At 38.7% G+C, this 17074-nt stretch overlaps 2 protein-coding genes across 2 annotated transcripts in view; both read left to right on the top strand.

Moving 5' to 3' along the window:
• The window catches only part of LOC117295077, a gene marked incomplete at its 3' end in the record, with an annotated part of 49834 nt that extends 33024 nt beyond the window's left edge, over positions 1-16810 (top strand). Inside the window, 12 exon segments of the mRNA XM_033777647.1 lie at positions 1049-1185; positions 2937-3200; positions 4235-4303; positions 7515-7635; positions 7819-7971; positions 9217-9401; positions 10736-10788; positions 12056-12197; positions 12737-12837; positions 14186-14291; positions 15285-15438; positions 16744-16810. Of these exon segments, the coding sequence (XP_033633538.1) occupies positions 1049-1185; positions 2937-3200; positions 4235-4303; positions 7515-7635; positions 7819-7971; positions 9217-9401; positions 10736-10788; positions 12056-12197; positions 12737-12837; positions 14186-14291; positions 15285-15438; positions 16744-16810 (1552 nt within the window).
• A 37-nt stretch (positions 16811-16847) lies between these two features.
• LOC117294719 (adhesion G-protein coupled receptor D1-like) overlaps positions 16848-17074 on the top strand; it is a 27342-nt gene continuing 27115 nt past the window's right edge. The window contains exon 1 of the mRNA XM_033777231.1: positions 16848-16859. Within this exon, the coding sequence (XP_033633122.1) occupies positions 16848-16859 (12 nt within the window). The remainder of the gene's footprint in view (positions 16860-17074) is intronic.

Here is a 17074-nt window from a genome sequence, read left to right as displayed (position 1 = left end):
ACGACCGATTGAGCTCAAATTTTCACGGGTTTGTTATTTTATGCATATGTTGAGATACACCAACTGTGAAGGCTAGTCTTTGACAATTACCAATAGTGTTCACTGCCTTTAATGTAAATCTGTGGAAATTGTGTTTTTTGTCCTTTAAGTGACTTTTCTAGACTGGAAAATGTTTTTTTGTGAATTGATAGATAACATATTTTGTAGCTATGTTTGGTTGCACTTTATGCTGTCTTTCAGTTTGGAAAGACAGTAATTTTCAAGTTGAACTATTTAATTTAGTTTTTAATGAATCTACACTCAACTGTAGATTCGGTTACAGGTAAGTTAAGATTCACAAACGGTATGTACACTTTTGACAATAGAGTGACGCCACACAAATAGTTTAATAGCAAACACACCCTCGCCAACGAACCTCACTGTCTGGCCATTACAGTACTAAAAAATACACTAGAAGTTGTTATTGACATGTGCATAGCAACTATATTAACCAATATTTCTTCATTAATGGCTTATCCAGAGATAACCACAACAGAAAAGCCAACCACCACTGTGCCAAGTACTATTGAGAGTACTACGGCTAAACAAACTAGCACCCAACGAACTACCACCCAACCTCCTACCGCCACACCAACTAGCGCCCAACCAACGGAGCAAATATCAACCACTAATTCTCCTAATTCCGCAGACCTGACAACCACTGCTGAGCCAACAACAACACTCATTCTGACGACCGAGGCCATCACGACAGCACCGATCACAACAGTGCCGACCACCAAAGCACAGACTCCAGGATTGACTACTGCAGGAGCAACAGCAGGCGACACCACTTTAGCAGCAAGGAGCACCGCAGCAGCGGGGAGCACTTCAGCAGCGGGGACCACCGCAGCAGTGGGGACCACTGCAGCAGCAGGGACCACTGCAGCGAGAACCACTGCAGCCAACGCTGCCACCACGAGTAATGCAGGTGCCAGTACTAAAGTAACAACACAAGGGCAAACAGATAAACAAACCACTAAAACTGGTACAATACCTTCAACCCTAACAGCTAGCGAAACTACTACAGTTGCAGCAGGCCCTACAACTACAGCAAGTGTCACATCACCAGTAGCCACAACTAGCCCTACTTTCATCGTGCCAATCGTTAACAAGATCGATGAAGTTACTGCATCACTAGATGAAGAAGTGGGTTTATTTCCTTTTTTATTGCCTTTATAAGTATCAATATTAATTTCTTAATAATAATAATAACAAGAGGACGGCTTTTATAAACTGTAGCGCCCTTATAGGGTGTATGTACTTTTTGTAGGACAAAAAAAAAAAACTGGGCACAGATTTACACTAAACTTACACAGTTTGAAGATAATGATAGTAGAAAGCTTCCCTAAAAATATTACTTGCTGAGGTGCTGTAGTTTTTGAGAAATGAGTACAACAATGTCATGAAAATAATTTTTGAGATGTTGTAGTTTTTGAGACGGAAATTATTTTAAGCATTCACAATCGTATTTTCATGACATTGTTTTACTCATTTATTTTAAGCATTCACAAACGTATTTTCATGACACTGTTTTACTCATTTCTCAAAAACTACAGCACCTCAGTAAGTAATATTTGAAGGGAAGCTTTCCACTATCAAACCCTGTAAGTTTAATGTAAATCTATGGACATTTTGCAAAAGTACCCAAATCCTTTAGCCCCAAAATAGTCCTGAGGGGCTTTACAGAGGTTAAAATTTTAAGCAAGTTAAAGAGCCAATAAAGGAGGATCTCAATAATTACAACTATTACCTTTTTATGGCCAAATAGACATCGGAGATACCGGTTAATAACCAATTTACTCTAAAAATTTGCATTTAGTAATGAATAACTTAAGTCAAGAACGGCTTATCTATTACATAACCTCTTGACGCCAGTGATGATATTCCTCTAATTGGGTTGAACACAGTTCTCCAGCTTTGGCAAACTGAGGGCGCTATTTTCCACACCAAATAGCCGCCACTGATGTCACGATTCCTTTGTGGCGCAGGTTTATTTGACCCCGCGTTTTTCAGAAATTTTGCTTGAAGCAAAACTCTTCCTAACTTAAGACTAATCTTAGGACTTAGGACGAGTCCCAACCCTGCACTGCAGCATGCAGACCTTAAGATTAATCGTAAGTTAGGAAGCGTTACTCGTCCTAACTCGAGATAAGACGAGTCCTAACTCTTTGTGAAAAGACTGTGCTAGGGTCAAAATATCATGCCACAAAGTATTTTATTTTGAACTTATACCCATTGGTCCCTTTGGTTGGTATGCAGTTTTAAACAGCTATTCTTTTTTTTACAGAAAGTACTGCTAAGAAAATTGCATTAACAAGCCAAAAAACGAGCTGGGAACCAGTGGCAACAATGTCAATTTGATGAAATTTGGCTGGTAACCAAATTCAGGGAAGAAATAATTTCTGCGTTTTAAAGGAACATTACAGATCTGGCAAGAATTTTTTTTTGTCTAAGATCACATATTTACATAAAACTTACATTGCCTAGAGATGATGATAGTAGAAAACATCTCTTGAAATATTTCTGCATGAAATTTCATATTTGATGAGAAATAACAAAAACTAATTTCCCGTTGGAGTTTATTGCTCAGTGAGCGATTCGTTCATTTTGTTTTTAACCGATGTCATGCGAAATGTGTAATCGGTTTTCACTTTTTTCTCATGATCCAGATGGCCGATAATTTCAAACTTCTACAGGTTTGTTAGTTCATGTATTATGTTGGATAACTTAAAGTGCTTACACTGTCAGCAACTGTTTTGTTAGCAAAAAGCAATTCTGTAATGTTCTTTTAGGAAATTGGACCAAGGGATAATCACTTTTTTTTAAAGGATGTTACTATCGCAATTTTTTAATTTTTTTATAACAACGAGTGAAAGTTTGTTTAATCTTTTTGGCAGGTGAAAGAATCTCTGACCACGCTGATTTTGCCTGCCGACCTATCCGAAGGTGTAGCATCTTCCGCCCACATTAACATAACCACGGACGTCATTAAGTCCGGCCTGGATGTCATTCGCAATATCACCACTGTCGCTAATACCACCGAGAATAAAGAGCTCCAGAGGAAGATCCTCGAAGGCAGCTGGAATTTCATGATTGCCGTCTCTGAAAATGAGGATTCCTTCGTATCCGAAAACAACGAGCTGGACGAAGATCTCCTTCAAGTAAGTTAGGCTGTGTCTGAAAAAGCGACTTTGGCTACAGCTACGACTGGATCAGCGTGTCTGCCTGTGTTGAAGAAAAGGCAGACGCGGGCGATCTAGCCGTAGCTGTAGCCGAAGTTGCTGTTTCGGACAGGGCCTTTAATGTTCACTGCTTTTGATTCTGAACATATTGAATCTGAGAAAAAATTTTTATTTGTGGATTTTATATTTAGCTAATTAGTAATCATTGAGTTGTCTGGAGCTGAAAGTAAACAATGTTGTTGTCTACTTATGCTAGTAAGTTCCAGGTCTGGAGTTGTATCTTTGAGAGGGCAAGGCCATTTTCATTTTGCAAAGGGCAGTTCTATTAAAAAATCTAAAGGTCTATAGGAACTTTTTGAAGGGGCACCAAGTCTAAGACCAGGGCAACATTACACCCAAAAGGGTATCACATGAAATGGCATTTCATATTATGTTAACTTGAGGTTGCAGACTCGTAATTTCCCCCCACATTCATTAGGATTTTATCTATTGGAACTTGAATAAGGGAATCAATGTGTAGTGATGAGGTGTTCAACCGAGACGAAGTCAAGATAAATTATCAAGAACCAGGCCTCTGGGGGTTTAAACCACTAGTTGAAAATCGATTCAACACACTTTTATTCTCATTCATAAATACCTTTTCGGCCAAAAACCATCACAATTTTTGGTCAAAAAGTAAAATAAATGCAACGAATTATAATTGTTCAATGATTTCAAAGTTTCAAATCCTACTCAACATGTACATGGTGTTACTGCAAACCTTACTAGATTGTATCTCCACCATGCAAAGTTTCAAATCCTTTTCATGTACATGGTGTTACTGCAAACCTTACCATAGATTGTATCTCCACCGTGCAAAGTTTCAAATCCAACTACTCATGTACAATCTGCAGAGCTTACTAGCTTGTATTCTCCACCGTGCAAAGTTCCCAATCCTACCGTTGACTGATTAGACTTTGAATTATATTGAGGTTTTATGAAGCGTTTTCATTGTACGTTCACTTCCAATGCAGGACTTTTTAGCTGTTGGCAGCCTGGTGCTTGATAGTGACCGAGAGGAAGCTTGGAAAGACATTCAAATGGTAACCAGGGACATATCTTGATTGGAAGCATATTGTGGAAATGTCATGGCCCAGCGGTTAAGAGCACCGAATTCAAACTCTGGTGTTTCTGATCAGCAGAGTGTGGGTTCAAATCCCCAGCCGTGACCCTTGTGTCCTTAAGCGAGACACTTAACCATTGCTTCGTCCTGATGGGGCATAAAACCGTTGGTCCCATGTGTTGTGTAACGCTGGTAAAAGAACCCAGTTCACTTATCGAAAAGAGAAGGGGTTCGCCCCGGTGTTCTCTGCTGTGGCTGCTGTATACGCCATATGATACCACCTTGTAAACAATTAAGGTGCTGCATAATTGGGTCTCAGAATTCATCACTGCAATAACCAATCTTTATACTCAGCGCCTCGAGTAGCTTGTTCGCTAGATACGTGTGCTATAAAAGACTTTGATATTACATATTGCACCACAGCAACTTGTAAACAATTATACACGATGCTTACTGCTATGTAAAAGAATTAGTCTCATAATTCAAACGTAGTCCCATATACATTGCAGGAAATGCTGTACGTTGTAGCGCCAGGAGTGTCACTGAGTGACGGATGCTTTACCTATATAAGAAGCCACTATTATTATTTTTATTATCTGGCCAACCTTACGAGAAACAAGTTTTTGTGGTTCAAAATTCACAGACTGCAACAATTCGTGCAAGAACTATGCATCAACTGCCTTCCTGAGCCAAACAACTCGGTTTTCAACTTGGTCAGAACAGCTGCACCGTTTTGGCTGGACTGAACTTGTGAATTCGTTAATTATCCACTGACCGAAGCTTACACACCCTATTTGGCAGGGTGGCCTAAATCTTCCCCAGTGTACATGTTCTTGGCTTTTAGGGCTCATCAAGTTTATAGAGCTGCCGCTAAAAAAAAATAGCCCAATCAATTTCGTAAACAGTGTGAAATAAATGTTAAGTAGGGCCTCAATTTTATGGAGCTGCTTATAGCACAAAAATTGGTTAATCACGACAAAGTTATGCTTACCAGATTAAAGCCATTGGACACTTTCGGTAGTTCACAGATTTACAACTAACTTACAGGGTTTACAGAAGGTAGTGGTGAAATACTTCTCTTGAAATATTATTGCATGAAATGCTTTACTTTTTGAGAAAACAGTAAAACAATATCAATTCTCGTTAATGAGAATTACGGATTTATTTTAAACACATGTCATGACACGGCGAAATGCGCGGATACAAGGGTGGGTTTTCCCATTATTTTCTCCCGACTCCGATGACCGATTAAGCCCAAATTTTCACAGGTTTGTTATTTGATATAGAAGTTGTGATACACGAAGTGTGGGCCTTGGACAATACTGTTTACCGAAAGGGTCCAATGGCTTTAAGGTTACCAGCCAAACAGCCATGTCACATGTACAACTTTTTTGAATGGTATCCCGCTTGTTTCTGCCAAGCAGAAAACTTTTAGGCAATATTTTCTGCTCAAGCAGCTCTATAGTTTGGGCCCAGCCATCGATTTCACCAAACTCGTCCTAACTTAGGATTAGTTTTAGGACTAAGATCGGGTTAAGTTTCATATACGAAGACGTTAGGACGCATTAAACCCATCTTAAGTTAGGTCAAGTTACTCGACCTAACTTGAGATAGGATTAATCCCAGCATTTCGTGAATTCGGCTGTTGGTGATATACATAACACTGTCTCGGCATGCATCGCCACAGTGGTCACATTGTATTGATCAGTCCCCTTTGACCATCAAAATTTGTTTGGGGTACTTTCTGTAGGACACAAAACATAATGTCCGTAAGTTTTTATTTAACTTACACGGTTTAAAAATAATGATGGTAGAAAGCTTCCCTTTTAAAATTACTTGCTGAGATGCTTTAGTCTTTAAGAAATGGGTAAAAAAAAGTTACACAAATTATTTTAGCATTACAATACATTGTGTGACATTGTTTTACTCATTTCTCAGAAACTATACAGCACCTCAGCAAGAAAATTTTTTTAGGGAAAATTTCAACCATCATTATCTCCAAACCGTGTAAAGGCCCATTCACACGAGCGCTGCAAACGAGGATCTTGTGCGATTTCATAACATCGATGTTATGAAATCGCAAATCCACGTCGTGTGAATGCTATCTATGTTACGAAATTACCTGGGTCCCGTGTTGTTCATAACACACATCGAGATCTCCTCCAAAAAATCGCATCGATGTTATAATCACGGGGAGCCATCGTCTGAACCGAATGCCTGCGATCATAACGAGGGACCGCTGCGTCGACACGTGACGAACTATGGAGGAAGAAATGGGCGAACTATAGCATGCATATACATGTACATGTATGTATATCTGCTCAACGCTGGACTACGATCTGTTTGGCTGGTGGGTTTTGTGGCCGGATGCTAGAACATCGTTCAATCGGAAGCAGAATACGTCATTAGGCAAAGCTTTTCGATGTTTTAATTGACCATTTGTTATGTCTCATCAATAATTCCATCTCTAAAAAACATTTTCATTCAACAATGTAGCTTTTTTAACGTCCAAAAATCTATTTGAATCGTGGAATTTTGTGTTTTTCTTCGACTCGAACATGACTCGACGTTGCTGGATCGCTGCATTTCAAGACAAGCTCAAACCTTGAAGCAAAAACATCGTTCAATCGCAAGCAGAATACGTCATTTGGCTAAGCTTTTCGATGTTTTTAATTCATTATTTGGTATGTCTCAACAATAATTTCCTATCTAAAAGGCATTTCCATTTAACAATGTAGCATTTTTAACGTCCAAAAAGCAATTTGAATCGTGTAATTTTGTGTTTTTCTTTTTTTAGCTTCGAAAACATAACCCCCTTCCCGCCGGCCGCCGGGATGAGAGTTACGTTATCGCAAATGTTTTTAAAATATTCTACATTTTATGTGACTCAATCGATTTCAATGAAACTGATTTATTTTATTCCTTTTAACTGTAAGGTTTTTGTTTTAACTCAAACCTCTTGCTTGTAGACTTTTGACCATGCAGTAGGCCTACCCAAACAAGGGACGTATGTTTACATGTGCGTGTCGTGTGAATGCTCGCTAAAAAATCGCACGCGGTAAAGGTGACAGACGGCTGGCGCCCTTAACCAGGGACCCGCGTTTGCAGCGCTCGTGTGAAAGGGGCTTAAGGGACAAAAAGTACCGAAAAGTTGCACAATTTTTCTTTGTTTTCCTCCACCTTGACTGTAGGAGACTGTGGCAGGACCGTTGGGGATTGTGTCTTCAATTGAAACTGTGGCAATCGAAGTTGGCATAGCTTTAATCGATCACGGAAACGCTTCGGACATAGTAGTTGCTGAGGACAACCTGAGTAAGTGCTTGTTTACATCCTTTATATTTGCATCTATCTGGCAAGGGCAAGTTGGATTTGTGCTCTTTTGTGAAAGGGGCTTTTTTCAACACATGATGACCCAGCAATCCAGCTCTAGCCGTAGTTGAGCCACAGCCACCAAGATCCAGGTAACTGACCTTGTTTGTTGTCTGTTATTTTCAGATGGAGTTATTGCCTTAAGGGGGAAAGCGGAAGTTAAAGATAGCGGTTACTCAACAACTTTTGACAGTAAAGATGACTCATCTGGAGTGGCGACTGAAATCACTATAGCCAATACCCAGTTTGAAGAAAACGGTGCCATAAAGGCTTTGCCAGGTAAGTGTAAGACTGTTTTCAGTGTTAAGAAATTGTTGGACGAATTTGTGTGCTTTGAGATAGGAATAAAAGACTTCTAGCTAGAAGTCTTTTATTATTTTAGTGAGAAATTACCTCTCTCTCTCAAAAACTACGTTACTTCAGAGGGAGTCGTTTCCCACAATGTTTTATACTATCAACAGCTCTCCAATGCTTGTACCAAGTCAGTTTTTAAGTTAATATTTGTTTTGAGTAATTACCAAACGTGTACCTTCCCTTTAAGTATCTAGAAAATGTCTTCACAAGTATCCAGAAATTCCCTCACAAATATCTACCAAATGCATTCACAAGTATCCTAAATTCCCAGATAAGTATCTAGAAAATGCCTTCCACAAGTATGCAGAAATTCCCTCACAACAATCTAGAAAGTTCCCTCACAACTATCCAGAAATTCCTGGATAAGTATCTAGAAATTTCCCTCACAACTATCCAGAAATTCCTGGATAATGATCTAGAAAATTCCCTCACAACTATCCAGAAATTCCTGGATAATGATCTAGAAAATTCACTCACAACTATCCAGAAATTCCTGGATAATGATCTAGAAAATTCCCTCACAACTATCCAGAAATTCCTGGATATCTAGAAAATTCCCTCACAACTATCCAGAAATTCCTGGATAATGATCTAGAAAATTCCCTCACAACTATCCAGAAATTCCTGGATATCTAGAACATTCCCTCACAACTATCCAGAAATTCCTCGGTAGGTATATATAAAATTCCCTCACACTTATCGGGTGGCACGTTTGGCTTGTGCGTAAAGCGCTTGCCTCTCACCAAGGTGACCCCGGTTCGATTCCTGGTCGGGGCCATATGTGAGTTGAGTTGTGCGTTGGTTCTCTGCTGTGCCACGAGGGTTTTCCAGACTATCCGGTTTTCCTCCCTCGGGAAAAAATCAAACACTTTCGATCTTGGCTGTGCTCCGTGGTCATAATGGGTTGATGTGGCTGGCAGCTGAATGCACCCTTGCATGCCTGCTTCTCGAACACGTTGTAGCCGCGTCCTTCGCAATTCAGCTCTTAGCTGCGAGTAAGGACGATTAGCCCCCCAAATTATTATTATTATTATTATAAAAATTCCCTGGTAAGTATCTTGGAAATGCCTTTACTATCTGGCCTACTAATAACTTCTTTCAAGTATCCAGAAATTCTCTGGTAAGCTGAATTGTTATTTAGTGCAATTTGTTTGTCTGTATTCTTTACAGCGAATAGCAGTTTGGTCGTGGTGGTACTCAAGTTCAACAGCATTGAGGAATTGTTGGTCAAAGAAGATGTTGAGGACCAGACACCGGGAAACAAACGACTCGCTAGCAGTGTTTTGTCAATTCAGGTGGTTGCGGATGGTAAACCTCAGTCGGTACCCCTTTCCTTTAAACTGGGGCATTTAGAGGTGAGCAAGCAGTGTAGTGTATTGCTGAAAAAGTCTAACCTATTAGTAATGTTGTTATTATTATTATTACAGATGAATTGTATATGGCGTCAGTGATCGCCATCTTGGATTACAAACATTGGAAACAAGCACTTTATAAATTTATTATGATGAACACCATTAACCAGTTTACTTTTGGTTTAACAAATCTTTTCCTGCTAACTTTATGGCTTTATTTGTTGTAAAATGTGTGCAAATTTTGGTGAGTCAATCAGCGTTGAATTGCTAGGGGTAGGTGACAAGATATGGGCCCAATCTCATAGAGCTCTAAGCACAAAAATTTACTTAACTTGAAATTTCTTTCTTGATAAAAACAGGACTACCAACCAGATTTTCACCTGATTTTCAGGATAAGCATACAACAGCTGACTACTAGTAACAAGCAATATGCAACATGTATAGAAATTTGGTTGGTAATCTTGTTGTTATCAATTTTATGCTAAGCAATTTTTTGTGCTTAGCAGCTCTATGAAATTGGGCCCTGGTGTGCTGCCCACAGTAGCAAGACTGCCCTTGTACTGATGTCCCGCTTGACTAAATAACTGCCAATGGTCTTCTATTTTGAGACTTAAGCCTGGTTCACACTTCCTGCAAATGCGATTGAGAAGCGAATGTTGACGTCACAAAAATCGCAACGAACATTCGCAGCAGTTCAGCTTCATTCAAATCACTTGCGAATATCGCTGCGAAAGGATAGTTGTTACGTCAAATTCACATCAAATTCGCTTCGCATTCGCCAACACTGGCAGATGCGCTGATCTAGCCAGAGCTGTAGCCAACGTTGTCGAAGTGAAGATATGGCTCGCGGCTAACCGTTTGCACTGCCTAAAATGCTCACCGCAACATAGATAGTTTGACTTCCATGGCATGGCCAAGATTTTTCGACGTCAATTGAATTGGGTCAATTCATGATTCTTTTGTAGAACACAAAACACAATGTCCACAGATTTACATCTAACTTGAACAGTTTTAAGATTATGATAGTTGAAAGCTTCCATTAAAAAGTTACTAGCTGAGGTGCTGCAGTTTTTGAGAACTTAATAAAACAAGTTACAAAAAGAAAACTTGTCTTAGGAGACGAAATTTAGCAGGAAAAATGTATTTTTGTGACATTGTTTTACTTATTTCTAAAGCTACAACACCTCAGCTTTCCACCATTATTATCTTCAAACAGTTAAAGTTTAATGTAAATCTGTGTACATTGTGTTTTGTGTTACAAAAATACCCAAATCCTTTTAAATAAAATTCATTATCATACTGTATAATCAAAATATTCTGCTAATTTCTTTAAACAGCCTACAAAAGAGGAAAAACCAAAGTGTAACTTCTGGGAACCGGTACTTTCTTCGTAAGTATAAAAGAATTAGAATAATAATAATAACAATAACTAGAGATGTATGTATAGACTGATCCATATGGCAAGTGCTGCACACCGCGGCTCCATTTCCTTGACACTTGCAACATGTGGTTTTATACACAGAGATAGGTTTCCACGTTTTCTTTTTAACTTTTTATAACAAAACATAACATAACAATTAAAACTTATAAGGCGCTATTCCATCAAGATCATAGCACACTAGAAAGAAATTAACTTGGAAAAAGGTGAATCTTTACGAAAAGGTGACTTTACGAAAAGCAGATAGAGTATTAGATTCCCTAATGGCAGTTGGGAGATCGTTCCAAATCATTGGCTCAGCCACACTGAAAGCCTTTTGATCTAGAATTTTGTTTGCTCGGGGAACATTCAAGCGAGTGATGTCAAGTTTGGACCGAAGAAATCGTGGAGGAGTGTAAAGTGACAGTAAAGTGGTAATATAATGATGTGTAGTTTTGTTAAAGCATTTAAAAACGCGAAGAGCAATCTTAAAATGGATTCGTTGTCTAATTTGTAGCCAATGAAGTTCCCTAAGTGATGGGGTACACTAATATGTTCCCTCAAGGGTGTGGAACATGTTAAACAAGCTGGACTATTTTGTAATCTTTGAACTCTGTCCAATTCATATGACGTTGCACCAAATAAAAGGAGATTGCCATAGTCAATACAAGAGAGGACTAAAGCTCTGACAACATGATGGAGAGTATCCTTAATATCCAGGTACCGTTTGATTCTTCTTAAAGTTACGTAATTGATAATGGGCCATATTTTTGACCGCGTGAGGGCGCTCTCAATCACTTCCGGGGTTATATTCATTCATACCCAAAACAGCTATTAAAGATTGGAACACATTACCACCACAGACATCTGATCCATCACGGACAATACAACTTTTAAAGGAGCCGTTATAATCCACCTCTAAAGCAAATTGAAAGTACGGCGCAACAAAAGTGACAGAACGCCTATTAATCTGTGCAGGGCGAATCGCGTATACCCCCGGAAGTGATAAAAATACTATTTATAGCGCCCTCGCGCGGTCAAAAATAAGGCGCATTTATTGATTGGCAGAGGCTAGAAACTTGCTTGCTCATTGTGAATGAGGTTTCTTTGTCAATAATTAACACAACTTCCCTGACAGGCCTGATATAGTGGCAAAATCCACCTAAAAAGACATTCAAGGCGCTTTAGAATGAGCTTCATACATGTAAATGCCGTTTTAATTATTCTTATTTGTCCGCAGTGATGGGGACAGTAGTAAGACTGCCGGGAACTGGAGTGACGCAGGATGTACAAAGGATGCGCTTGCTTCCTCAACCCACGCTACGGTCTGCAACTGTGACCACATGACTAACTTTGGTATTCTGATGTGGCTCGGTGATTCAGTGAGTTTTACATGTACTTTTAAGATTTACTTTTAATACGCTTTGCATTGGCATAAAAAAATACAAATAGATAAATGGATCTGGATGTATAAACTGTTTAAACTGTGGATGTATCGCCTTGGGGATACAAAAAGATATATTTTAATAATCTCAAACTGCCAACCTGGTTGTCTTATAAAATGTGTTTTGCGGCCGTTTTGCAAAAGTCAAAAAGGCAGGACGCTAAACTTGTTATTTTCTTCATTGGCCCAAACACCAAGTTTTATTTGTATCCTGAGTATGTTTAGCCAAATCAATTTGAAGAGCTTAACAATAAATCAAGTCTCATAAGGGGTTGATATGATTGATTCGATTTAATTTGATTTGATTTAATTCGGTAAAGTGGCTTTTGTGCCTTTCAATTTTAATTCTTACCTTTATTTTCTAGTATTGTCATTCAAATTAAATTTCAGCTTCTGGCCACGACTTTTGAAATGTTCTAAAATATTAATTTAATAGTAAATAACAAAGCAATTATGTATTAAACTTTGACCCTTTAGCCACCGAAGGATACCACAGCACTCGACACCATTTCTCAGGTTGGATGCTACGTGTCGATTGCTGCATTGATTGTGGCTCTAGGACTCCTGTTATACCTCAAGTGAGTAATCATAAACACCTGTTTGTTTGATTCTTATTTATTAATTTTGTTTTTTTACCCATACACCGATGTGTGTTAGCACTGTATACTCAGTACTTCGCCGAGTCTTGTGAAAAACTATCACATGCATACTATACTCACTCACTCACTCAGTTGACCCAAGTTGTCGCGTTGAGTCGGGCTCTATGGCTGACACGCCAAACAACTTTATCCTGCATACAGCTGATTAGCACCTCCTTGTTGCATATAACTCGAGTGGGATTCGAACCCATGACCCTAGCAGCCCCAGAGCAGTGTCTCACCAACTAAGACTACCGAGATTGCCCGGTAGCTAAAGGCTTGAAAAATACTTTCATACAAAGCTTAGTAAAAGTCGAGTTGGATTCAAAACTTTGCATGGTGGATATACGATATCGAAAAAAGTTTGCAGTAACACCACGTAATGACTCTATCTGAGTGAGTTGGGGGGGTGGTTCTGAAAAGAACTGTTGTTTTAACTAGATGTTTCGATCAGTATGCTCTTATCGTCTTCTGGAGAAAGCTGGACTCTGATGCTGCATGCGCCTAAGTACTATTGATACGGATTAGCTTGGTTAGTAAAAGTCAACGAACTGCCATTTGAATGACACCCCCCCCCCAATGCTTATTTCAATTGAAGTAAACTACATATTTAAAAGTATTTAACCCTTGGTTCTTTCCAGAACCGGCACTACTCAAAAGAACTTTCACATGGTGTTACCGCAAACCTCTGTTAGATATTTTAGAGTTCTTAAAATCCCTGAAAAAAAAATCAAAAGGCAATTTGTCCAGGTTGTTGAGTATTTCTTTTATTGAAAAATAGACAATGAATTGCATTTTCAATGATGTTTGTTACTTTTCTGAAAAAAGGAACATTACAGAATTGTTTTTGCTGGCAAAACAGTCGCTGGCAGTGTAAGCACTTTATGTAATCCATCATATACGTAAACTGACAAACTTGTAAAAGTTTGTAATTGATCGGCCATCTGGCTCACAAGAGAATAGTGACAAACTGGTTTAAAATTTTGCACTGCAGCAATGCCAAAAAAAAAATGAATAAAACGCTCACTGAGCGATAAACTCCAAATTAGATTATTTATTTCTCATTAAGTATGACATTTCAGACAGAAACATTTAAGGGATGTTTGCTACTATCATCATCATTAGACCTTGTTAGTTTTACGTAAATCTGTGATCTTCACGAGTTTTGTTTCTTACCAATTCTTTTTACATGTGAGCAATACGGCCAAAGGAATTTCCCATGCAGGAACAATAAAGTTGTATTGTAACGTATTGTATTGTAACGTTCCTTTAAACCTATCCTGCACAGGTCGTCATTGTCATCAGAACGCATTATTATCCACATTCACCTTATGAGCGTCACCCTTGTTGCGTTGACCATCTTTGTGCTTGGTATCGGGGCAACTGATAATGAAGTAAGTAAAGAATAATTCTGATAGAGTCATTAATGGTTTATTTATTCAAAAATATTTTACAAAAATACACTGGCAGTAAAAAAAAACTGAATTCCGGTCTTTGTTTACAATTTGTCAGTTAATACAACAAAAAGGCAGTGACATGTAATACAACTTAAAAAGAAAAAAAACATTAAAATGCACAAACGACATAAGACCCCAAAGGTCACAAGGCAAAAGACCCAGAATTGCACAAAAACATCTAAATCACAGAACAGTCCCTAATCAGGTCTGGAAAGCACTGCACATGAACAACTGTAAAAAAAAAAAAAAAAAAAAAAAAAAGGCATTGGGTGGAGAATTAGGTCAACTTTGAGTTTGATTGAACTCCTGCGTTTGGTATTTATGCTTAATGCAGGCACTGGATATGTTTGGTCATTGTCAAGCAACAGTAGATCACAACATCTGCATAAAATAACAAAATCTGTGAAAATGTTGACTTCATTAGTCATCGAAGTTGCAAAAAAATAATGAAAGAAAAAAAACACCCTTTTTAAACAAAATTGTGTGCTTAATGATGTATAATTAAAGGCTTCAGGCCCGAAGTCTTTTGATATTTGAGTGACAAATTACCTTTTTCTCAATGACTGCGTTACTTCAGAGGGAGTCAATTCTCTTTACATGTGCCTTCTTCGTTGGGCCAACAACATTCATGTAATCTTTCTTAGTTACTTGGGGAGTAAACCACCCTTGGCTGTTGCGGCGACACTCCAGAGGTTTTTTCATACACAATGTCAACCTTCGTGCATTTAAACCTCTGGGTGATGAGAAGCAATTTAAAGCATTTTGCTCAAGAACATTAGTGCCGTGACCTGGTGTCAAAGGAGGCAAATGTTTGGACGATAGTTGTTCTTTGTACGTGAAAAGTTGCACGTTGGTGTAGCGTTTCGCATTATGCAAGGGGTCTGTTTGCTATCATGTTTTTTTTGTGTGTTTTTTTTTTATTCGTTGCAGGTATTGTGCAAGGTGATCACCATCGCCCTTCATTTTTTCTTCATGTCCATGTTCAGCTGGATGCTGGTGGAGGGAATCCACCTCTATCGCCAGGTCATCTCCGTGTTCGAGAGCGAGAAATCACGCTTGTGGGTCTACTTTGCTGTCGGATGGGGTATGTTGATAATCAGTATTTATTTTATTACACATCCAATAGCACAAATAAGTCCGCTATATGTGAGCTATAATAACAATAGACAATAGTCCCTCAATGTCAAGGAAGATGTTCTCCACAGTTAAACAAAGTTATTAGGGTTGAGATAGTTGGTGCCTCCGTCGATGACTCAGAAGTCCGATCTGTGAGCCACATACCCTCTAGCAGATGTCACAGGTTGTAGTTAAACGGAGGGTTGGACCATGGAGATGTCTTTCTCATTCCCAATCCTTTCTCAGCTGTCGCTTAGCGGTTGCCTGAGCAAGACGATGTGTTTCAAAGGTAGCAGTGCCTCAGTGCAACTATACGACCTTGTCACATGGGGCCAATTTCATAGAGCCACTTAAGCAAACAATTTGCTTAAGCATGAAAATAGCTCGCTTATTTTACACATGTTACTCGCCAAAATTTCATGACATATGCATTGCTTGTGACTGGTATTTAGCTGTTGTTTACTTAGCATAAAAATTTAGTGGAGTCTTGGCCGGTAATCTGATTTTATTATGCCAGGATTTTTTTGCTTAAGCAAAATTTTGTGCTTAAGCAGCTCTGTGATCATGAGGCAACTTTTTCTTGCAACTTGGAGGCAACCAACTGCAGTGCATGCAATTGGAACACTTTGGTAGCACAGGAGTAATTATTCAAAACAATGCCTTACAATCCCAAAGAAAAAGATTTGAATATTAAAATGTGAATGCCTTTCCTTCATGGAGATTGTCTGGAACTTATTGTCTGTAAATTGCCTGTGTGACATGGCCCCAAGACTCCAATATTATTATTTTTTATTATAACTAATGTTGCATGAAAGATGCTCATTCCAAAAACATGATAAATTTGTGCTGCCCGTTTAAAGGCACTCTGGACACATTTTTTATTTGTCAAAGACCAGTTATTCTCACTAAGTGTATCCCAACATTATGTATAAAATAACAAACCTGTGAAAATTTGAGCTCAGTTGGTCATTAAGATTGCAAAAAAATATTGAAAAAAAACCACCCAAAACTTTGTTGCACAAATTTGTGTGCTTTCAGATGCCTGATATATTTGAGTGAGAAATTACCTCTTTCTCAAAAATTATGTTACATCAGAGGGAGTCTTTCCTCACAATCTTGTATACTTTCAACAGCTCTCCATTGCTCAATACCAAGTAAATTTGTATGCTAATATAAATTTTGAGTAATTACCGAGCTTGTCCAGTGCCATTTATGCTCCAGTCTGGGGGAGTTGTTAAAAAAAAAAATGTTTTCCGTTGATTTTTTCATTTAGGAATCCCTGTTGTTGTTGTGATTATTGGAACCTCCATCTTCATTTCTGACTACGGAGTAAACACAACGTGAGTACATTTATTATTGGACTCTTACAGTCTCCCGATGAAGGACAGAGTAAACTGGCCGAAACATTCATCTTAGAACCACCAAGAACTTAGTAGAGATCTATCTACATGGTGTCACTGCAAATTGACTGACGTTAAAAAGCCCTCTTCTGGTCACTCACAGGCCGGAGGGGGAATAGACGTGCACTATTTACCGAATTATACCAGTTCATATGTGATTTCTAGCACACCTCGGTCTTAAACGTGAAATAAGAAAAGAAACTT

The sequence above is a fragment of the Asterias rubens genome, chromosome 9 (genome assembly GCF_902459465.1).
Source record: "Asterias rubens chromosome 9, eAstRub1.3, whole genome shotgun sequence".
Lineage (NCBI taxonomy): Eukaryota > Metazoa > Echinodermata > Asteroidea > Forcipulatida > Asteriidae > Asterias > Asterias rubens.
This window is presented reverse-complemented; position numbering and strand designations above follow the sequence as displayed.